Below are 24,613 nucleotides of genomic sequence, written 5' to 3'. Positions count from 1 at the left end.
TCTCCTCCATATTCTTTCTTTGGCCCAACAGAGCTCTGCTCTGGATACTCAATGGCGCTTTTTCCCCATTTTTTTTCCACATCCTTTCTGCCGTGACGCCTGGTATCTTGAAAGACTACTACAGCCTTATCTCGGCTGCTGGTTCCTTGTTCATTTAAATAAAAAATGTATTGGAAGTGACCTAGTTTGGGACGCCTTCTCACTCTGGTGTGGCCTATGGTATGTAACCTCATAGGTTGATATATTTAGGCTTATAACATCCTTGCGTTGCTGCTTTCCAAATCTGTAGGCTTCTCTTCATACTCCTGGTATATTCCCTTCATGACAAGGAACCTGTACTCTTGGCTGATATTTAACTATAATATTGTTTACTTGGGACGTGACCCCCCTCTTAATATATTATCTCGGTATCAGCGTCTCGGTATTGGACCTTCTTGCTATCCTGGAGTAGCACATCCTCTTACCTCTTCACGGTTATGATAAAGATGGTGTACATACTTTATATTGAATACCGTTGATGGGGACCGACTCACAAGCCACGGATCCGGCTATTCACTGGCCTTTTTCTGGATGAGATTGATCCATTTAAATTTTCAGTGCACTGAAGAAATCCTGTATAAGGATGAAACGCATCGGCTGTATCGTTGTGAAAGGTTATGTTTTTTACTTTTACTTTTTATTCCAATTTCAGTAGTTTTAAAAGCAAATTTTAAAGAACAGTGTTTGATACAGACTATATAATTGTTCTTCTTGCATTGAAATTGATGTCTGGTGCGCCTGTGCTTATGTTTTAAATACTCTCAAAGGTTATCTTTCAGCCATTTCGGTCTTCCTTCGGCTACATGACCAGACTTCTCTTTTCAAGTCTCCTATTGTAAATCGCTTCCTTAAGGGCATTACTGATTTGTTTCCTCCCACTCCTTTTGTGAAGCCCCAGTGGGACTTGAACCTGGTTCTTACTTATCTGATGTGTGCTCCTTTCGAGCCGCTATGTAACTGTCCTCTCAGACTTTTAACCCTTAAACCTGTCTTTCTGGTTGCCATCACCTGTGCTCGCAGGGTGAGTGAGCTTCAGGCCCTTTCTTTCCTGGCTGTTCATCCGGACAAGCTTGTCCTCCGCACTAGGCCTTCTTTCCTTCCCAAAGTGGTTACCTCCTTTCCAAATAGGACAGACCATACCTTTGCCCACCTTCTCACCCCCCCCCCCCCCCCCCCCTCATCCTCCTAAAGAGGAAGAGAGGCACCACAGTCTGGATCCAAAATGTGCGTTTTCCATTTATCTGGATCGCACAAAATAATTCCGGGTGGATGACCAGCTCTTAGTTGGTTATGTGGGCACCAAGAAAGGTTGGGCCATGCAAAAACAAACCATCTCCCGATGGGTCGTTCTTTGCACCAAAGTCTGCTATTCCTTAACGAAAAAGGAACCTCCAGTTGTGTTGCATGCCCATTCCACCAGGGCGACGGCAGCCACTACTGCTTTGCGGTGGGGAGTTCCCCCTCAATGACCTCTGTCAGGCAGCTACGTGGGCATCTCTGCACACGTTCACAAAACACTACTGCCTAGACAGCCAAGTCTGGAGAGACGGCTTCTTTGGCCGTTCTGTTCTCCAGGACTTTCTGTGTGAACTTGGTTCACAGACCCACCTCCGAGGTTGGTATTGCTGTGCTATCTATTCAAAAGGTAAGGAATCTATAACTTATTGTCTCTTTCAGATGAACAAGTTACTTACCTTTGGTAACAATATATCTTTAAGAAACATAGATTAGTTATAGATTCCCCCCCGTTCTGCGAACTGACTTCTAGGGTCAGGGAATCCCTTTCAGGGCCCTAGTTTTGTGCGCCAGTGGTCAATGCCTTGCATGGCTCTGCGCTTCTGGCGTGGAATGTAGTGTAAAAGAACTGACGTCCGCGAGGGTGGCATCTAAGTAGCTAGCGCTACGTCATCCTGGCGACCACAACGTGAACGACGAGGCGACAGACGTCACTTTTCAACACGCAGGGGTACTGCTGAAGAAAAAAATTCTCTGGATCCAGTCTGATGCTTGGGGGTAATTCAAAAGGTAAGGAATCTATAACTAATCTGTTTCTTACAGATATATAGTTAGGAGATAAGTAAAATGTAAATGTAAATGTGGGTGTACTTGTAAAGCGCACTGTGACTCTAAGGAGTATCCTGGCACTGAAGACCGCTGGGGAACCCGTACTGGTTTTCCCTGTGAGATGGTCCCTTTCTGGGTATCTCCAAGGTGAAATCAGGCATCCCCGGCGTCTGTGGGGGGCCTTTGTAGAGATGAGGCAAGCTTAATGCCCAGAGTTGCCGAGTGTGTTCCCTGTTTAGAGTAGGCACCGAGGTGAGAATTATCGAGTCCGTTTGACCCTGGTCCGCGACCCTGCCGCGTTGGGAATTGAACCCTGGTCCCGGGCCGTTCTCTGCTTATGGGTCTGCCGCCTCTAACCAGTGAGCCACACCACTCCACTAGTAACATGTTCTTCATTGTCACTACTTTGCTCCTTCTTTATACTACTCACCCGTTGAGCCAAAAACAATTTAACAAAAGAACCAATGAACATGCTCAATTCACACCGAATGAGTCGTCGCTATACCACCTGACTGAAAGACTTCCTCAACGAAAAACATTTTGTAATCATCCAAGCTCAACACTAGATGCCAAGACAATGCTAAGTATTTGAATCTACACCACCACACTCTACGAAGATATGCTAACAGAGTAATTAACCTATTCCTTTCTTGTTATTTTAGAGGTAGGATTTCTGGTTAATGTTTTTTTTAATCCAGTCTCACACATGGTCAACTGTATTTATTTTTTAGGTAGTGATATGGAGTTGGACTTATTAGCTGCAGCTGAAACTGAGAGTGACAGTGAGAGCAATCACAGCAACCAGGACAATGCCAGTGGGCGCAGAAGCGTGGTTACTGCAGCTACTGCGGGCTCTGAAGCTGGTACAGTTTACCTTAATCTTTGGCTTTGTGTTTTAGAAATGTTTGCATCTGTTTCCTGTTTTATCTGATAGAAGGCAATGTTAACGTCTGTGTGTGTATATCCATTCAAATGTAAGTTTTGTTTATTTAATTTCAACATTTGTGCGTAAGCTTAGAGATGACTAAATTTGTATGCTTTCCCTAGTGATTTCTATACTTAAGAAATATCTCCCTGGCAGGCACTGAATCTGGGTACCTTTGAAGTTGGTAGAGGAGTGCAAGGGGTGGGTGTATGTGGCCGAGGGAATGTAGTGGAATATGTAGGGAGGAATAAACTGAAGATAGCTGAGAATCTGAAAGAAACACGTTAGTGTTAGATTCCTTACCTTAGAATATCCCCAGGCGTCAGTCTGGATCCGGAAACTTTTGCGTAGCAGTACCCCTGCGCGTCGGTAGGCGTCGTCTGCAGGCGTCCCCTGCGGCTCCGCGTCCGTCGTCGGCGTCGTGCGCCGTGATGACGTCGCTGGAGTACATAGACGCCGCCTCCGCGCGCTGACGTCAGTTCTTCTTTTTTCCGCGCCAGTGGACGCAGATCTGGAAGAGCAGTACTCCGGTCTTTGACCAAGTTTTTCGACTTTTTTCTCTATTGTGCCTGATAGGATGCCTGGATTTAAGAATTGCGATGACTGTGAGCGCACGATGTCGGTCACAGACCATCACCGCCTCTGCCTCCGGTGTCTGGGCCCCGACCACGACGTGGAATCGTGCCTCGACTGCCGGGCCCTTACCAACAAGGCTAGGCGGGAGCGGTCCCGCAAGCTGCTGGAGCTCCGGGTGTCGGCCCCACGTCGGGACCGGGAGCGGTCCCGGTCCGGCCGGAGGTCGGGGGAGCGTTCGAGGGAGCGGTCGCGGAGCCGCGCTGGGCGCTCCGGAAGTCGACACCACTCGTCAGGCTCGTCAGGTAGGAAGCACAAGAAGTCGGGGCGTCGTCATCGTACCCCCGACTCCCCCCGACGCTCGCGCGATGCGGCCGGGGGCTCGGGTGACCCCAACCCCGCGGCTCCGCGAGAGTCGCCGGCGCGGCCTGCCTCATACCCTCCGGTCCCTGGGCATGGCGCGACGCCTGGGGAGATCGAGGCGTTCCTCATGGCCATGAGGGCGCTCGCTTCTCCGACGGGGCCTACGGCGCCTTCGGGCCCAGTGCTACCGTCTGGGGGCCCTGGCGGTTCGGGTGTCCCTGCCTCGGCGCCGTCGGGTGCTCCGGGCCCGGCGTCGCCGACGGCTCCGACCCCGGCGCCGCAGGGGCCTTCGGGATCGGCGCCGGCTGGTCTTCCGGCCTCCCCGGCGCCGTTGCCATCGGGGTTACCCCCGGCGCCGTCCCCGCGCGGCGCCGGTTCTCCACTGCCGGTTCCGGCCGGCGGTGGGGTTCCGGCGCCGGCTCCGGGCGGCGCCGTCCCCTTACCTTCTCCGACGCCGGACGCGGCGCCGGATGGGCGTCGCACGACGCCGGTCCCGGCGCCGATGGGGCCCATGAACCCCGAGGAGCCGGTCTTCATCATTGACTCCGAATACGGAGAGGATGAGGAGTACGGTGAAGGTTGGGAGGGGTCCGAGGACCCTCTGGCTCGCGAGTGCCAGTATGACCCGGACTGGACGGGTGACTTGGGGGATGCCAGTGGTTTGGACGACTCCCCTAACCCTGGTTTGATCTCTCCTCCAACCGTGGCATCGGTGGAGGGAGCTGCCTATTCTGTGGTGCTGATGAGGGCTGCCAAGGCCTTAAACCTTGAGCTCCCCGTCGCGGCCGTGAGGCCTAACATCCTCACCGAGGTCTTCAAGCCGCAGTCATGCCCTTTGGAGCCTCTGCTGCCGTTTAATGAAGCCTTGTCTGACGTTCTGTTGGGCACGTGGTCCAGGCCCGCTTCAGGTGCGCCTGTTGATCGGAACGTGGCCAGGCGCCACCGTCCTTGTCCGGACGACCCCAAGTACCTGTCTACCCACCCCACTCCTGAGAGTCTGGTGATCCAGGCCTCGACCTCCCAGTCCGCATTCCCGTCGGCCCCGCCCGACCGGGAATCCAAGAGGTATGACCAGTTTGGAAAGAAGGTCTTCTCGTCCATTAGTTTGGGCCTGCGGTCTTGCAACACCGCCTGCCTCTTGGGCCGCTACACCCACTCTGTGTGGGATACGGTCGCGGAGCTGCTGCCAGAATGCCCCATGGAGGTGCGGGCAAAGCTCGGTCAAGCTGTAGCTGAGGGCCGGGATGCAGCGAAATATTCCATTCGGTGTGGTCTTGATACGACCGACTCGCTGGGCAGGGCTATGTCTACGACGGTGGCGATTCGCCGTCACGCCTGGCTGAGATCCGCCAATTTTTCGGCTGATGTCCAAAATACCCTGATGGACATGCCGTTTGATGGCTGTCACCTGTTCGGTGACAAAGCGGACCACGCGCTGGAACGCTTCAAGGACTCCAGGGTCACGGCCAAGTCCTTGGGTCTCTCGACCCAGCGTCAGCAACCGGGTTCGTTTCGTCCCTTTCGTGGCCAAGGAAGGGGCGCCCCCACACGTGCTGCCAGCCACGCGCCGCAACAATCCTTCCAACGCGGTGGCGGCCGTGGAAACCGCCGTGGTGGCGGTCGGGGACAACGGCGGGGTCAGACCACACCTTCCCCCGCAGCATCTACCCCAAAATCCTCCTAGTCCGTGCTTTCGGCCCCATGTGACGCCAGTGGGTGGCAGGGTTCGCCATCACCACGCTCACTGGCGCACGATCACTTCGGACAGGTGGGTGCTGCAAATTGTCCGAAGGGGCTACTCCCTCCCCTTCGAGACCTCTCCTCCAGCCATGCCACCGCAGAACCACCGTGTGTCGGGGGACCACTTGACACTTCTGCAGGAGGAAGTTACGGCCCTCTTGGCCAAGGGGGCCATCGAGCGCGTTCCTGGGCCAGAAGTAGGGCGTGGTTGTTATTCCCACTACTTTCTGGTGCCCAAGAAGGACAAGGGGGGCCTACGTCCTATCTTGGATCTAAGGAACGTCAACGGCTTCCTCCGGAAGGAGAAGTTCAAGATGTTGACGTTAGCTCAGGTCTTGGCTGCTCTAGACCCGCAAGACTGGATGGTAGCGTTGGACTTGCAGGACGCCTATTTTCACATCCCCGTCCTGCCGGCCCACCGGCGTTACCTGCGGTTCACGGTAGGCCAGGAGCACTTTCAGTTTATCGTGCTCCCCTTCGGCCTTACCAGCGCCCCACGGGTGTTCACAAAGGTGATGGCGGTGGTCGCAGCCCATCTGCGCAGGTTAGGGGTTTCAGTCTTCCCCTACCTAGACGACTGGTTGTTGAAGGCGGGCTCGCCCCAGACAGTCGTCCACCACCTTCAGATGACGGCAGACCTCTTGCACGGCCTGGGGTTCTCCATCAACGTGCCGAAATCACACCTGTGTCCCTCTCGAAAGCTCCTTTTCATCGGAGCGGTTCTGGACTCGGCGCAGTTTCGGGTTTATCCTCCGGAACGGCGGGTTCGGGATATTCAGGCTTTGATTCCCATCTTTCAGCCGCTATCCCGAGTCTCGGTCAGGTTGACGCTGCGGCTGCTGGGACTGATGGCTTCCTGCATCCTTCTGGTGCATCACGCCAGGTGGCGGATGCGGGCTCTGCAGTGGGACCTGAAGTTTCAGTGGGCCCAGCATCAGGGCAACTTGTCCGACCACGTCTTGATCTCGGAGGGCACTGCGAGACAACTGCAGTGGTGGCTTACGGACCGCGATTGGGTCAGGGGCAAGTCCCTCTCCCTTCCCCAACCGGAGCACGTTGTCGTGACGGACGCGTCCCTCCAGGGCTGGGGTGGCCACTTGGGAGAGGCAGAGATCAGAGGCATCTGGTCTCCGGCGGAGTCCCGGCTCCATATCAATCTGTTGGAGCTACGGGCGATTCGTCTGGCACTGAAGGCATTCCTCCCCTTTGTCAACGGGAGTGTAGTGCAGGTGTTCACCGACAACACCACCGCCATGTGGTACTGCAACAAACAGGGCGGTGTGGGGTCGTGGACCCTTTGCCAGGAGGCTCTGCGCCTCTGGCAATGGCTGGAACGTCAGGGCGTGACTCTGACGGTTCAACACCTGGCAGGTTCTCTGAACGCCAGGGCGGACGAACTCAGCCGTCGGTGCTCGATGGATCACGAATGGCGTCTGAACTCGGATGTGGCGCAAGGCATCTTTCTGCAGTGGGGAGAGCCTTGGTTAGATCTATTCGCCACAGAAGAGAACGCGCAATGTCATCAGTTCTGCGCGTTGGAGTTTCCAAGACGGCACTCGCACGGCGACGCCTTTCGGCGCGAGTGGAGTTGCGGTCTGTTATACGCCTTTCCGCCTATACCACTTCTGCCCAGAGTGCTGAAGAAGATCAGGCGCGACCGGGCCCAAGTTATCCTTGTGGCTCCGGACTGGGCTCGAAGGTACTGGTATCCCGAGCTACTCAGCATGTCAGTCGGTCCCCCGATCCGCCTGCCCCTTCAGGAGGACCTTCTGTCGCAGCAGCAGGGGACGGTCCTCCACCCGAACCTGTCCAGTCTCCACCTCCATGCTTGGAGATTGAGCGGCGGCAGTTGAGGCCATTTGACTTGCCTCCTGAAGTCTGTGATGTTATTCTGGCAGCCAGGCGTCCCTCCACTAAGTCGGTATACGCCTGTCGGTGGAACAGATTTGTGGCATGGTGCACAGCAAAGGCTGTGGATCCTCTTTCTGCCCCTCTTTCGGAGGTTCTTCTGTTTCTTCTTTCTCTTGCCCAGCAGGGCTCTGCTCTGGGCACTATCAAGGGCTACCTTTCTGCCCTTTCAGCCTTTTTGAGGCTTCCTGATCAGCCTTCTTTGTTCAAATCCCCGATTGTAACTCGATTCTTGAAAGGCATCACTCACATGTTTCCACCTGTTCCGTTTGTGATGCCTCAGTGGGATTTGAACCTGGTTCTAACTTTCCTGATGTGCGCTCCCTTTGAGCCCCTTCATTCTTGCCCTCTCCGTCTCCTGACTTTAAAGACGGCTTTCCTGGTTGCCATCACCTCTGCCAGGAGGGTGAGTGAGCTCCAGGCTCTTTCTGTCCAACCTCCTTTCCTGTCCATTCATCCTGACAAGGTGGTTCTGAGGACTAGACCTTCTTTCCTGCCCAAGGTTGTTTCGGCCTTTCACATCGGGCAGTCCATCACCCTCCCTTCCTTCTTCCCGCCTCCGCATCCTTCAAAGGATGAAGAGCGGCTCCATCGTCTGGACCCAAAACGTGCGCTTTCATTTTACATGGATCGCACACGCCAGTTCCGGGTGGATGACCAACTGTTTGTTGGCTACGTGGGTGCGAAGAAGGGACGGGCGGTTTGTAAACGAACCATCTCTCGATGGGTCGTCCTCTGCATCAAAGCGTGCTACTCTTTGGCTCGGAAGGAGCCTCCTGTTGGGCTGAGGGCCCATTCCACTCGGGCCACGGCGGCTACTACTGCCCTGGGCCGGGGAGTCCCCTTGCAGGACATTTGCCAGGCGGCTACGTGGGCCTCGCTGCACACCTTTGCGAGGCACTACTGCCTGGACAGTCAAGTCCGGAGGGATGGCTTCTTTGGCCGTTCTGTCCTCCAGGACTTTCTGGTGTAGTTTTGTATTGGTTCGCAGACCCACCACCGGGGTTGGTATTGCTGGGGTATGTATTCTAAGGTAAGGAATCTAACACTAACGTGTTTCTTTCAGATGAACAAGTTACTTACCTTCGGTAACGATATATCTGTAAGAAACATTAGTTAGTGTTAGATTCCTTACCGAACCCACCCATCCTCCCCGTTCTGCGAACTGATACCTAGGGTTAAGGTCATCCCTTTCAGGGCCCTAGTTTGTGCATGGCACCAGTGTTGGTTCTCTCATGGCTCTGCGTCTCCTGGCGCGGAAAAGCTGTGTGCAAAGAACTGACGTCAGCGCGCGGAGGCGGCGTCTATGTACTCCAGCGACGTCATCACGGCGCACGACGCCGACGACGGACGCGGAGCCGCAGGGGACGCCTGCAGACGACGCCTACCGACGCGCAGGGGTACTGCTACGCAAAAGTTTCCGGATCCAGACTGACGCCTGGGGATATTCTAAGGTAAGGAATCTAACACTAACTAATGTTTCTTACAGATATATCGTTACCGAAGGTAAGTAACTTGTTCATCTAGTGTATGTATATGTCATTTCTGAAGCCCAAAAGGCAGTGGAGAGCTGTACATGGTCAAAGACAAGCAACTCATAGGAGATGTAGCTTGGTTGAGAATGGCTAATGCATTGTGATGTGGTTATTTTCCATGTTATGCCACTTCTCCTTTATTGCACACATTCTCTAAAGCCTTCTCTACCAAACCTCTTGAGTGTGTGGAATGATGGTTGAAATGTTGAGCTGACATTATAAAGATGCTGAAATTGCAAAGGCCATGTGCTGACCTCAGGAGATAGATTCTTATTGTGGGGGACTGCAGTAAGGGACACCATACTATCAAGAAGGTTGTGGATTGCAGTCTTCGCGGTATGGGCAACAACAGACTACTTGCTAAGCTCTTTCATGCCAAAACAGAATGGGGGCTTAAACACCACTTGTGTCACATTATGCCTTCCCTTGACAATACCACCCCAGACAGTGTCTTTTAAGATTGCTCATGAGACATCACCTCATACAAGTGGTTTATGCCATTTAAATGTCAAGGATATTGCATAGATTACCTGTTGAAGCCAAGCCATATGAAGCCAATTTTCCAAATGCGAACATGGAATGCAATTCTCTCTTTAGTTATTTTTTTTCTTTTTAAAGAACTTTCAGGTTTGCAGACATCAAGTAGTGTACTTAGTATGTTAGGGGTAAAGGAAACCAGAAACAGGATATATTTAAAGAGGACTGCTTTCAACATTGCAGGATGCCTTGCCAAACCATACCAGCAATGTTGTCCTTGTGAATAAGAAGGTGCTGGAAGAAAACCCCTTTTGCACCATATTTCAGAGAACCTCCAAGCCTTCTTGATCCCTAGGAAGGTTAGGGTCAAGGCCACTATTCTACCACAGCAGCCGTCTTCCCCTAGGCCTCACACAGCACCAACATCTACTCAGGCATACACACCACCACTACGTCAGTCACCACATTTATCATCCCAGTTTGACTGTAACAAAACAGGCTTGTTTGCAGGCTTGCCTCCTATGTTTCACTCCAATTTGGACTACAAGGCACTGGTGCAGTCACTGAAATTCACGAGCCCTGCTAATCAGGGCTCAGTGCATGTGATCTGACCATGAAAAAGGTACAAATATTTAGCTTATCACCAATTGTCATAACTTGACTTACTTCCATGTCCCTAGTATATGGTACCAGGGGTGCCTAGGGCCCGTACATTAGTGTCTCTTGTGGGCTGCAGCACTAGTTGTACCAACACAACTGTGAAAAGGCTAAAGCAGGACTCCCAGCCTGCCATTTGCTGGCTGGGACAGCAGGTTAAACTGTTAACTTGACTTTGCTATTTCAAGCCGTCCTTTTTTTGTATTTTTTTGTTCTGATAGATACATCTGCCAGTGGATTCCTCACCTTGTGATTCCTCACCTTGTGAATATCCCCTTGCGTCAGCAACGTTCGGAAAATTCTTCGTAGCACGCCGGCGTGGACGACGTCATAGGAGCACGGCATCGCGCGCGACTCCGTCTGACGTCACCGACTCCTTATTAGGCCTACGTCGGCGTGAAGACATCAGTTCCCTTTTTTCTGCGTCGTCGATGCTACCGGTTTCTGGGATCTTCTGAGATTCAGATAGTGACTTTGTATCTATTTGTGTATTTCTGTTTCTGTTCTTCGTTGAAGATGTCGTCGAGGAAGATGGGGTTCAAGCAGTGCGGCTCGTGTGCCCGGATGATGTCGATTACCGATCCACACGAAGATTGCTTATGGTGTGTGGGTTCGGATCGTGATGTCAAGGGCTGCCGATCCTGCTTTAAGATGAATCCAACGGGAGGCAAAACTTCTGCTGGCCAAAGTTAAAGGTAAAGAAGCCAAGAGATCTCGAGATCAAGATCTAGATGCTCCAGCTCGAAGCCGAGTCAAGGTTGAAGTAGCGATCAAGGTCGAGGGCCAGATCGGAGTCGGCGTCTAAGTCGGCTTCTGGGCATGCTTTGGGATCCTCGAAAAGAAAACACAAGAGGAAGAAGCATAGTTCTCGGCATTATTCGGGGTCATCGGACTCGAAGAGGAGGTCTTCTCAAAGACATCATAAGGACTTTGTGTCTCCTTCTCCTGAAGGTGGAGCCTCGCCGGTACGGTCTCCAGAGCATTCTCCGGATCCGGAGCTAGAACCGATTCCGGTTTTGGGACAGTCTTCGGAGCATTAAGAGGTCGTGGATCCTCAGACACCGACTCCGGAGGATGACCTTGAAGGTCAAAAGGGTCAAGAGGAGCCGAATCCGGAGCAGCCTCCATCGGAGCAGCTATTGGGTTTGTACCCTCCCTTTCCTGGTCCTGGTCAGGACCCTTCGCATTTCCTAAATGCCATGTTTGGTGTTTATGCAAGGGCAATGTACCCCTCTGGAGCGCCTGCGGGTCCCATGGGTCCCTTGTCATATAACTTGGGTGCTCCCCAAGCTTATGCTCCGGCTCCTTTTCTACCATTTATGCCGGCGCCATATCCTCCTTGGCTCGGTATGGCGCCGCCGAGGTCAGCGACTCCGCACACGGCTTCGCCGGCTCCGGAGCGACCTCGGGATTTGGATCGGAGTTCGAGGCCGGTTCCGTCTTCTCAACCACCTGTTGTTCCAGTTCCTCGCTCGACTCCGGCTCCGACTCAGTCGGAGTCATTACCGGATCCGACGACTTTGGTTCGTCTGGAGTGGTCGAGGCGTAGGGCCCAGCGTCTCTTAGAGGAGAAGGAGTATGGGGAACCTGAAGTGGAGGAAGGCGAGCTTCAGGAGCATGAGGATTGCTTTGAGGATCTGCAAAGTGCAAGTAGCCTGGAACTTTCTCCAGAATGCGGGTTGCCTGTGGTTTTGGATGCACCCTCTAGTGATGTGATGCCATACCATGTAGTTATCAGAAAGGCTGCTGAATTGCTAAATTTGACTTTGCCTACAGTGGAGTTCAAATCAAATATCCTCACGGAAGTCTTGCATTCGCCATCTTCGGTTGTTGAGCCGACTCTGCCATTCACTGAGGCTCTGATAGAACCAATTTTAGAGGTTTGGAAAAAGCCTTTGTCTGCACCTGCAGTGTGCAGATCAGTGGCAAGACGTTATAGGGTGGCACCTGGTGACCCTGAGTTCTTGACTTCTCATCCTTCGCCGGAAAGTCTGGTGGTGAAAGCCGCTTGTTCGATCAGGTCTGCAGGCTCTTTTCCCCAGGTTCCTGGAGATAAGGACTCCAAGAAATTGGATCAGGCTGCTAAAAAGGTTTTCTCCTCGGGTAGCATGGCCTTGAAGTCTACTAATGCTACTTGCCTACTGGGAAGGTATGTTCATGCCTTAATGGATTCGGTGAAGCAGTTGTCAGCTAAGCTTCCGGTGGAAGACAGGAAAAACTTCAACAAGGTTGTCTTGGACACTCAGGTGGCGGCCCGCCAGGTTATTCAGAGTAAAGAAACAACACACTTGCCAGTGCTGAGAAGCTAATTTTTCAAAACACAACAATTATGAAAAGCATACATGAAGAATAGCATGACACCAACACTGATACTTAGCACTCTTTTTGTTTGTCTTTAATGTTTTCCAGCACCTTTCGCTCCACCTTCATTTGGAATACATCTGTCTTTTAATCACGGTTGGAGCCATGACCCAACAGTAGAGGTAGGCTGAGGGAAGCTGGCCAGCGATTGAGGTGTCCATCTCTTAGATCCTTGGTAGTGATGATTGTTTCCTTTTCTTTGTAGTTACTTTTTGGTCCTGAGGAGAACCCTGGCATTCACAGGGTTCGAAACGCGTCGACCGACCCGGTCCCGGGTCATCCTTGTGAATTGACATTGAACGTGTTTTGTCAACTGACTGAAAGACTATTTTGCTTTCCTTTTCTAACTTCGAGGAACAACTGTGAAAAGTGTTAAAAACAACAAATAAGACTGTTTTGTATATATAGGATCTTTCTTGACACCGGGACCAGTATGGATGTGGTATAGTATGAATGGATGGCCAAGAATGTGTTGTATGTGAGGTTGTTTGAATCACTGTACATACTAATTTGTCTTTTTCATGTTTGTATATAAATGTACATAAAATTCCCCCTGTTTTTGTATTCCCATGCACAAAAAGAAAAACGACTAAAAACTAAAATAGTCTTCAGAAGAATTAAAAGCAAAAGTTGCAATTTATAAAGCAAGTGTCCATGCTATTCTTCATGTATGCTTTTCATAATTGTTGTGTTTTGAAAAGTTAGCTTCTCAGCACTGGCAAGTGTGTTGTTTCTTTAGTTCATTTTGGCTCAGCCTTGCTGAGTTTAAGAGTCAAGACCCTTTTTGTTGTTTAAAGTTTAGAGCGGGCGTCCTAGCTCGCGAGGTTCTGTTGGGCAGAGGAGTAGCTGCCACAGGACTAACCCTGGTCTACTATTGATTTTTCATTTAGTGGATTTAGTGCCTGGTGTTTTAGTGTTTGTTTCAGTTTTTTCTTTCACAATCGTATTTACTCTTCTTCCACACTGTCACTGTCTTGTTGTTTTTCTCTGCACGTGTGTTCAGTTTTGGTATGGCTGAACAGGACACGGTAGCTTATAGTGAGGAACACATTCAAAACCTAATAAGAGATCCACCTCCTTTCGCATCAGCGATTCTTAGCCTCGCGGCAAACACCCAAAACGAATCAGAGAAACTTATCCGATTACGTAAAAAACAGATCAGAACGGATCTCCACGGACATTTTCTACTCCAGCATTTAAGATCTGGCACAATCCCTGCAGGACTTCAAGTTCGCAATATTCCCGTCGTTTTCACAGACAACCCCGAATATAAGAAGGGATTTAGCGGAATAGAGACAAAGTGTAGCAGGGACCTCATGGTACTTACCATTGAGACAGCACATAGAATTTCGGTGAAAGAACTGGAAGAGATTGCAGTGCTGGAGAAAGAAATCCAAGATAATCAACTAATAACAGACTCCAAAGGACTACTGGAAAAGATAGAAAAAGAAATCGGGGAGTTTAAGGATTTTACAGTTGCCCAAAAAAACAACAAATTTGAGTTGGGCAAGAAAAATTTCTCCCTGGAATCCGTATATCCATTTCTTAGAAAAGATTTTTATTCGAACTCTGACTCAAGGAGATTCCTACAGGACAACCAAGGCCGATCACGTCGTAAATTTGTCACATTCTCAGACACATCGTCATCTTCGGGAAGTGAATCAAACAATTCGAACAGATCCTATCAAAATAGACAAGGCAACCAACAGGACCAACAACAAAGACAACAACAAAACCAGATTCCTTTTTTAGGACAAGGTCAACAGAAGGGCAGAGGACGCACACGACCAGTCCAGCCATGGGAAATGAGGACACGATCCCGGTTCTACAAGAACTAAACCTTCCATCTATATTCAATTTATCTGACAGAATTCTAACAGAAGCAGAAACATCCATTTTGACAAAAGGACTTGGTTTTGTTCCATCGAGACCCACAGATTTTGCCAAGATGAAGTTAGAGACGCTGGAATTCTGCCGTAAGATACGATTGAAAACATTCTTTTCGGATATTTGTGAAGAACATCAACCCGAAGTTACGGGATTAAGAAAGAAATCCACCTTTTGCCCAGCCGGCTCAAAAATTCCAAAAGAGGTCATCACTTTTGAACGGACGGTGCTATCAGGAATATCAGCTATCGAGAAAAAGAGGAACTTCATTAAATACAATCTTGCGAAAGCAGAAAAGGATGCTTTAAACACCTTGAAAAATGACAAAACAGTGGTTGTGAAACAAGCAGACAAGGGAGGGGCGGTAGTGGTCTGGGACATCAACAAATATAAAACAGAAGTCTATCGCCAATTGAATGATAACACATGCTATAGACGCATTGCGAAAAATCCCACAAATGAAATTCAAAGTGAATTGTTCCAAATCATTCAAAAAGGATTCGACCAAGGTTTCGTGGGCCCTAAAGAACTGGCATTTTTACAGAATAAAAATCCGCGAACCCCAGTATTCTACCTATTGCCAAAAATCCACAAGGATGAAAAAAAAACACCAGGACGTCCAATAGTTTCTGGTTGCGAATCCTTACTTGAGCCGGTGGCCAAGTACATCGACTTCTTTTTAAAACCGTTCATTGAAGCAGTCCCAGCTCACCTCAAAGATACCACTGCTTTCCTCCAAAAGATCGAGACAATAACCTTTGATGAAAGCACACAACTAATGGTGACGCTAGACGTCGTTTCGCTGTACACTCAGATCCCCCAAGATCAAGCCCTTGAAACACTGTCATTTTTTCTGGACACACGCGACAGACCATTTCAAGTACCCTCAGAATTCATCCTAGAACTGGCCTCTTTCGCGTTACAAAAGAATTTTTTCACTTTCGACTCCGAATATTTCCTCCAGGTAAAGGGAGTAGCCATGGGGTGCCCATTTGCCCTGGAACTAGCGGTAATGTACATGGGACTCTACGAACGAAAGTTCATCTATAATGACAACCTCTTTAGGGACCGGATTTCACACTATATGCGATATATAGATGACGTGTTTCTTATCTGGACTGGTGACCCTGAAACCCTCAATCAATTCGTCGAATGGCTGAACGCACGCACAAACGATATTAAATTTAATTGCACGTCATCTAACAAATCAATAACATTCTTGGATGTGAAAGTTGAACCTTGCAATGGAAGCCTTGAGACCACCTTGTTCAGAAAAACGACGGATAGAAACAAAGCACTGTTGTACTCTAGCAATCACCCACGCAGCTTGAGACAAAATCTACCCTTTGGACAATTCCTCAGGATTCGTAGGAATTGTTCACGGAAAGAAGATTACTTTGAACATGCCAATTTATTGAAGGAGAGGCTTCTCCTACGAGGATATCCAAAAAAACTATTAAAGAATTCTCTTAAAAGAGCATGGTGGACGCCACGTGAAACATTGATGCAGAAGAAAACAAGAGTGGAGCAAAAACGAGTGGTTTGTGTGTCCACCTTCTGTCCTGCGGCTAACCAACTCAAAAAATTGATAACATCGAATTGGCATCTGGTGAAAGATCTACATGAGGATTTCAGAAATCCACCTTTGTTTGCATATAAGAAAGAAAAGAGTGTTGCAAACCACATTGTGAGGGCAGCCCTACCCATTGAGAAAGGCCCAACTCTAAGAAGTCTATTTGGTTTACCTCCGACAACAGGACACCACAAATGTGGTACTTGCATCTGCTGTCACGAAACTATAGAGGAGACGGTGTTCTCATTCAATAACATCAATTGGAAGCATGAAGTCTTTACCAACTGCAATACTAGGAATGCCGTGTATGCGATATTGTGTCCCTGTCCAAAGATATATATTGGTAAAACAACACAAGAAGTTAGGCAACGCATTACTCAGCACAAATCCAGACTACGCAGAGAAGTCGAAAACGCGCCCTTAGTACACCATTGGTTGGCCAAGAACCACGATAAAAACAAACTAAAGTGGACGGTCCTGTCGAAAATTGAAAATGATTTGAGAGGGGGCAATTTGGAAACACGACTGAATCAAAGAGAAGCTCTGCTTATTACGAAATACGACACAGCAGTCAACGGATTGAATGAGATCTCCGAAATCTATAAATCCAATACATAAATCCGCTATGAGGACTACATCTCCCAAAAATCCTCTAGTTTCTGAAATACCGCCAACAGGACTACATTTCCCACAATTCTCCAGAGTGAAGCCACACCCATAACTAACATCACGGTTGGCTTCCATTCACCCTCTGTAGACCGAAGGGGAAGGAGCGGAAAAGTACGAACCACAGCAATTTTCTAGTACCAGCGTGGAGCACGGCCACGGTAAGAATGGCTCTAATGGGGGCCAGCGAACGTTACCCCTTGCCATTAGGGTGACGCCCAACAACTTAGGGGTAACACATGTTTCCCGATTTTTCCAGCATTTTGGCGCCGGAATCGAACCACACGACAGAGCCCAACTCATCAGGGACACGACCCAAAAACAAGCACGCATTACGGCTAAGGTAAGCGTGTAGGCTGACACTGAGAGAGCAGTGTGAGGATGGATATGTGTGACACCAACACTGATACTTAGCACACTTTTTGTTTGTCTTTAATGTTTTCCAGCACCTTTCAGTCCACCTTCATTTGGAATACATCTGTCTTTTAATCACGGTTGCAGCCATGACCCAACAGTAGAGGTAGGCTGAGGGAAGCTGGCCAGCGATTGAGGTGTCCATCTCTTGGATCCTTGGTAGTGATGATTGTTTCCTTTTCTTTGTAGTTACTTTTTGGTCCTGAGGAGAACCCTGGCATTCACAGGGTTCGAAACGCGTCGACCGACCCGGTCCCGGGTCATCCTTGTGAATTGACATTGAACGTGTTTTGTCAACTGACTGAAAGACTATTTTGCTTTCCTTTTCTAACTTCGAGGAACAACTGTGAAAAGTGTTAAAAACAACAAATAAGACTGTTTTGTATATATAGGATCTTTCTTGACACCGGGACCAGTATGGATGTGGTATAGTATGAATGGATGGCCAAGAATGTGTTGTATGTGAGGTTGTTTGAATCACTGTACATACTAATTTGTCTTTTTCATGTTTGTATATAAATGTACATAAAATTCCCCCTGTTTTTGTATTCCCATGCACAAATAGAAAAACGACTAAAAACTAAAATAGTCTTCAGAAAAATTAAAAGCAAAAGTTGCAATTTATAAAGCAAGTGTCCATGCTATTCTTCATGTATGCTTTTCATAATTGTTGTGTTTTGAAAAATTAGCTTCTCAGCACTGGCAAGTATGTTGTTTCTTTAGTTCATTTTGGCTCAGCCTTGCTGAGTTTAGGAGTCTAGACCCTTTTTGTTGTTTAAAGGTTATTCAGAGTGGCATGGACACGGCGGACTCTGTGGCTAGGGTGATGGGTTTTTCGGTGGCCACCAGAAAAGCCACTTGGCTAAAGTCTTCAGAGTTTTCCACAGACGTTCAGGCTACTCTTATGGATTTGCCTTTTGATGGCGTTGGCCTCTTTGGGAAGAAAGCGGATACAGCATTGGAGAGGTTCAAGGAAAGCCGGGAAATGGCTAGATCTTTGGGCCTGCAAGCAAAAGGCTCTACCACCAGGAAGTTCAGGGGCTTTGGGAGGTCCTCCTTTCGTCCCTTCAAACAAAGCCAACAACAGCAGCAACAACAGAACCCTCTGTATAAATCATACAGAGGTAGACAGAGGGGTCGTGGACGTGGACAACAGGACTCCTCCTCCTCTACTTCCTCCTCTAATACCCACCCCCCACCTACAACAGCAAAGCAGCCCTAGATCTGCCATTCCGGATCATGCGGGTACGGTAGGGGGTCGGCTTACTCATTTTCTACGGGATTGGGAATCGGTTACATCAGATCTTTGGGTTCTCAATCTCTTAGAAAATGGGTATGCACTTCCTTTTCAGGAGTTCCCTCCCAATTACCCTCCTTGCCAAGGTTATTGTTCGGAGGACCACCTGCTTCTCCTGCAGGAAGAAGTCTTGGCACTGTTCAGAAAGGGTGCGATAGTGGTGGTTCCGGAGCAGGAGAGGGGTCAGGGGTGCTACTCCCGGTATTTCCTGATCCCCAAGAAGGATGGCAGGCTTCGGCCAATCCTGAATCTTAGGATCTTGAACTTGCATCTAAAACAGGAAAAGTTCAAGATGATCACTCTTGCGCAGGTTCTTCAAGCGCTGTTGGAAGAAGACTGGATGGTGTCGATCGACTTGCAGGATGCTTATTTCCACATCCCTTATCCTGAAGTCACACAGGAAGTATTTCCGTTTTACGGTGGGGTCGCAACACTACCAGTTTGCGGTCCTTCCGTTTGGACTTACTACTGCGCCTCGAGTTTTCACCAAGGTGATGGCAGTGGTGGCAGCACATCTCAGGAGGTCGGGGATTCCGGTATTCCCGTATCTGGGCGACTGGCTGATCAAAGCGGAGTCGCCAGAGAAGGTGCTCCATCATCTGCAAGAGACAACTCAGTTGTTGTACAGGTTGGGTTTTTCGATAAATGTACCCAAGTCTCACCTGGTGCCCTCCCAGCGCAACCTGTTCATAGGTGCGGTACTGGACACAACTGTATGTCGTGCCTTCCCTCCTCCTCAAAGGATTCGCGACATACAAGAAATGATTCCTTTATTCTACAATGGAGCGGTTATTCCAGTCCTGAAGGTCCTTAGTTTGCTCGGTCTGATGGCTTCTTGCATTCTGTTGGTCAACCATGCACGCTGGCACATGAGGGCACTCCAGTGGTGCCTCCGCAGGCAGTGGTATCAGCACAACGGAGATCTCAGGGAGTCTGTGAGGATCTCCAGAGAAGCTGCAGCGGATCTGTCTTGGTGGGGCGTGGAAGGCAATCTGTCTCAAGGAAAGCCCTTCCAACTGCCTCCATCGGTGGCCACAGTGATAACGGATGCATCCACTCTAGGGTGGGGTGCTCATCTGGGGATCTGGAAGTCAAAGGTCTTTGGTCTCCATAGGAAAGGTTGCTTCACATCAACCTTCTAGAGTTGCGGGCGATACGCCTGGGGTTCAAGGCCTTCCTCCCTTCCCTTCGCGGTCAGTCGGTTTAAGTCCTGACGGACAACACGACCGCGATGTGGTATGTCAACAAGCAGGGAGGAGTAGGGTTGCAGTGTCTCTGCAGAGAGGCTCTGCGTCTCTGGTCCTAGGTTCTGGACCATCAGATTTGTCTGATGGCAAATCATCTGGCCGGAGTTCTGAACGTACGTGCAGACATTCTCAGTTGGCTGTTCTCTGCCGATCACGAGTGGAGGCTCCATCCCGAGGTTGTTCACGACATCTTTCAGATGTGGGGGACCCCTCGGGTGGACCTTTTCGCCAACTCGCGAGAATGCGCACTGCCTGTCATTCTGCAGTATCCGATGCAAGGAGCTTTGGGGGACGCATTTCAGTTGAGTTGGGGAAGTCAACTCCTTTACGCGTTTCCTCCCATACCCTTGATTCCTCAGGTTCTGAGGAAGGTTCGCCAGGACCGGGCCCAAGTCATATTGGTCACCCCGAATTGGCCAAGAAGGGTGTGGTACACGGAGCTACTCCACCTCTCCTCTCACCCGCCGCTCCGTCGCCCTTTCAGGGTAGATCTCCTCTCTCAGATGGAGGGGCAGGTTCCACACCCCCACCTCCAGATATTACACCTGCATGCCTGGAGATTGAACGGGGCAACCTGATTTCCTTTTCTCTCCCTCACGATGTGGTCGATGTCATTCTTTCAGCCAGGCGTGACTCCTCCAAGTCCATCTATTTGTATAGATGGTCTAAATGTGTTGTTTAGTGTAGGGAGAAGGCTATTGACCCTTTGAGGGCTCGTTTGTCCAATATTTTGCAGTTTGCTCTTTCTTTGGCACCACAAGGATTTGCTGTTGCAACAGTCAAAGGTTACCTTTCGACGTTGTCAGCATTTCTCTGTTTGCCGTTCAGCTGTCTCTTTTTAAATCTCCAGTGGTTTTGAGGTTTCTGAAGGGCCTCACTAATAAGTTCCCTCCTTCTCCATTTATCGTGCCTCAATGGGACTTAAATCTTGTCTTAATATTCTTGATGGGTTCTCCCTTCGAAACCTTACACAAGTGTCCCATGAGGCTTTTGTCTTTTAAGACGGTCTTCCTAGTTGCGATCACCTCGGCAAGTAGGGTGAGTGAGCTTCAAGGTCTTAGTTTTAAGCCCCCATTCCAGACCATTCATGCTAATCGAATGGTTCTTAGGACCAGGGCTGCTTTTCTACCTAAGGTGGTAACTCCCTTCCATCTAGGACAGTCCATTACCCTTCCTACCGTCTATCCTCCCCCTCACCCTTCCAAGGAGAAAGAGAGACTGCACCGTCTGGACCCTAAGAAGGCGGTGTCTTTTTATCTGGACAGAACTAAAGACTTTCGGTTGGACGACCAGCTATTTGTTGGTTTTGCTGGCTGCCAGAAGGGTAGAGCGGTGCACAAGCGCACACTTTCCAGGTGGATAATTCTGTGCATCAAGATCTGCTACTCCTTGGCGGGTAAGGACCCTCTTGAGGGTATAAGAGCTCATTCTACCAGGGCAAGGTCGGCTACTTCTGCATTGTCTAGAGGTGTGCCTGTTGAGGACATTTGCAGGGCCGCGACTTGGGCCTCCCTCCACACTTTCACGAAGCATTACTGCTTGGATTCCTAGGTGAGGTGGGATGGCCACTTCGCGCGCTCTATCCTCCAAGATTTCTTGGTGTAGCAGGGTGGACACCCTCCTCCGGGAGTGGGGATTGCTGTGGGAATCTATTCACAAGGTGAGTAATCCACTGGCAGATGTATCTATCAGAAGAACAAGTTACTTACCTTCGGTAATGCTTTTTCTGGTAGATACAGTATCTGCCTGTGGATTCCTCACTGACCCACCCGCCTCCCCGTTGTCCACTCTGCTATTCCTGAGTATATGTAGTTTTATATTTATATTTGTATATATAATGGGATATTTATGGCTTTGCTGCGCACTATGTGTGCTGTTTTGATTTGTATGTACTTTGTACACTGTATATTTGTATATCTACTGTCATTGGTCCGTACGGGTGCCTCGAAGGCACGGAAAAAAGGGCGGAACTGATATCACGCCAACGTAGGCCTAATAAGGAGTCGGTGACGTCAGACGGAGTTGCGCGCGTTGCCGTGCTCCTATGACGTCGTCCACGCCAGCGTGCTGCGAAGAATTTTTCGAACGTTGCTGACGCAAGGGGTATATTCACAAGGTGAGGAATCCACAGGCAGATACTGTATCTACCAGAAAGAGCGTTACCGAAGGTAAGTAGCCTAGTTTCCAGGAGCCTAGTCCCAACTGCTCGACGACGTCGGAGGGCTGGAAGTGGTCCCCCGCTACACGGCGGAGGAGGGCACTGGACATCGAATGCTGTCTTATGTAAAGCGCTTTGATAACCTAATGGGTTCAAGATCCTGAAATGTGCAACGTAACTGTTTCTATGTAAACTGCTGTGATAACATGTAACGGAACTGGTGCTATGTAAAGCGCTCTGATAACCTAATCGGTTCAAGTTCTCGCTATAGAAAACTCTAAAAATAAATAAATAAGTAACTTGTTCGTCGCCCCTGAAGCAGGCCTACTGATCCCTAAATGTAGTGTGCTTCATATTAAAAGATTTGACCTGCAGTTTCATGTTTTTAAGGGCCTAACAGTAAAAAATGTTTTAGTTTTATTGTTGAAAGATTAGTAGCCCCATTGGCAAGTGCAGAGTTACAGGCTGACGTTGCAACTTTGGTTGGTACTTCAAGGTATCAAGAGTCAGTGCATTAAATCTAATGTATTGGTTAAAACAAACTTAATGTCACTAGTGAGCAAATTACCGCTTCGTAAGTTGCCACTTTGCTGCCCAAGGTTTTCCAGTGCCTGCTTATGGTTGCACATAAAGGACTGTCCTGAAGACAGCCTCCTGGGGAGAGGTGTGAAAGACTCCCAGGAAAGTCTGCAAAGGGCCTGCCGGGAGAGGAGATGTTCTCTCCTGATGGCAGGAAAAACCAGACAGGTTGTGAGTCCAAAAGGTGAGTTCCAAAGGGGAAGGGCAGATGGTAAGCGCACATGCACAGTGGTTGCTCCTTTATTTAAGGAGGCAGGAGGGCGTCTGAGACAGTAAGAGGACAAAGCTGGTCAGGCTGGATTTATCGTGGGCATGTAGCTAGATACCACACGTCTTAGGTGTAAGGAAGTGGGTTTCTATTGCAGTAACCAGCCCCCCCCTTCCCCACACACACACACACACTTTTTGACTGATACCTCATGCACTTTTACTTGGTGGGCTCTGGGTCCCTGCCAATCAGGTACCCAGGGCCTGTGTTCCTTCCCTAAAACTGTACTAAAGCCTAAACTCAATTGGCGTCTCTGGCCACATGTCAGCCCCAGGCCATCGTGACCAGAGAAAATCCCTAAGGGCTGCAGCACTTATTGTGCCACCCTTAGGAGCCCTGTACCCTCACACACACACACTGCCTATGCAGGCTGAGTGTCTTGGTGCAGAACTAAACAAAGTCGACATGGCACACATCCCTGTGTGCCATGTCCACAAACCCACTGCCCTGGCATACATCAGCCACCCCTCTAGCTGGGTGCCCTATGCCAGTGGTGTGGGCACAGGTGCATGAGCCCTGTGCCTCTACAGTACCCAGGGCCATTCTTGGGCACTGTAAGTGCAGTGACGCCATTAGGAGTATATGGTGCTGGGAGGTTGTCATTACAAACTCCACAGCACCATAATGGCTACACTGAAGACTGACAAGTTTTGATATCAAACTTCTCAGCACATTAAACCCACAGTGATGCCAGTGTGGGATTTAATGTAAAATGCACTACAGAGGGCATCTTAGAGATGCCACCTGTAACCTAAACTACAATCCACGTCTAGTCTGAGAGGCTGCCAAGGCTGCCATACAGCAAACACGTTGCTGGACCCCTGGGTTGAGACAACGCACAACGCACATCCTGGGCTAAGTGCAGGGTCTCCTCCCATAGGATGGGCAGGTGGAAGCTTCAAAGGCTCATGCATTTGTGAGCTTCTCCAGGCCACTTGCTGTACTCAGCAACTGGCCCCCACCAGTTCTGACCCCCACTCTGGCGGGAAACCCTACGTAAGGAAAGGGAGTGTGCCAGCCTGTGCCATCTCCACCCCTCAGGTGGGAGAGGAGAGGCGAGGTGAAGGCCAACTCCTGGCTCCGGCCATCTTGAGGATGGGGAGCCCTGCCCAATCAGATAGGCTCCTGCCCTCCTCCCACAGGAGAGGAGTAGGATAGGGGGTGTACTCACCCCAGGACGGAACCTATTGGTCCCTGTCCTACCCCCTACCTGTAACGCCCCTAAATTTAGTATTAGGGGCACCCTGAAACATCCTTCCTCAGATTCCGATTCGAAAACAAGCAAGAAGATCAAGAAACCAGAAGACCTGCCGCGCAGCTGCTAACAAGGACAACACCAACTGACTTGACCCCAGCCCTACCAGCCTGGTGATCCTTGAACCTGCTCCTGTGGCACATCATTTTTGTCCACCATAAGCGTGGAAGGGTATACTCAGATGTGACTCCCTAGCTCATTGCACCATCAGGATTCAAGCAAGCTGGCCGAAGACGGCTGAAATGCCAGAAACCGGTCCCCGGTAGCTTGTTTCCTTCCCAGTATAAGAATTGACTTGGTAGTTTGGTCTGCCCTGTTCCCATGATGCACTGGGCCAGGGTCAGACTAATTTGCATATAGCCAAGTTCTGAGCTGGGATGGTGCAGTGAGCTAAAAAACGGTGATGGATCAAGCCCTGATCTTTGGACTGGGTAAGAGTGGTCTGCTTAATTCAGACACTCTGTTCATCACCACCCCCTTTTCTGAATCCTATGGCACTCCGGCGCCTTCAGTGGTCAGCAACCTCAAAAACCCTGGAGGACCTGACCCCCTTGAGTCTCAACCAAGACTGGGACTCCCAAGAGCAGTGGTTCTGCTCAAACCGCAATATCCCTGGTGCCAGCCAGG

General features: G+C 49.8%; 1 protein-coding gene across 18 annotated transcripts in view; it reads left to right on the top strand.

Moving 5' to 3' along the window:
* UBR5 (ubiquitin protein ligase E3 component n-recognin 5) overlaps positions 1–24,613 on the top strand; it is a 2,064,863-nt gene that overhangs the window by 1,324,526 nt on the left and 715,724 nt on the right. For all 18 annotated transcript variants that reach the window (XM_086966085.1, XM_086966077.1, XM_086966080.1 and 15 more), the window contains one exon: positions 2,835–2,966. In XM_086966085.1, coding sequence (XP_086822211.1) covers positions 2,835–2,966 — 132 coding nt within the window. The remainder of the gene's footprint in view (positions 1–2,834; positions 2,967–24,613) is intronic.

Source organism: Lissotriton vulgaris, chromosome 4_1, assembly GCF_964263255.1.
Source record: "Lissotriton vulgaris chromosome 4_1, aLisVul1.2, whole genome shotgun sequence".
Taxonomy (NCBI): Eukaryota; Metazoa; Chordata; class Amphibia; order Caudata; family Salamandridae; genus Lissotriton; species Lissotriton vulgaris.
The sequence above is the reverse complement of the archived record's forward strand: the minus strand, read 5'-3'. Positions and strand labels throughout refer to the sequence as shown.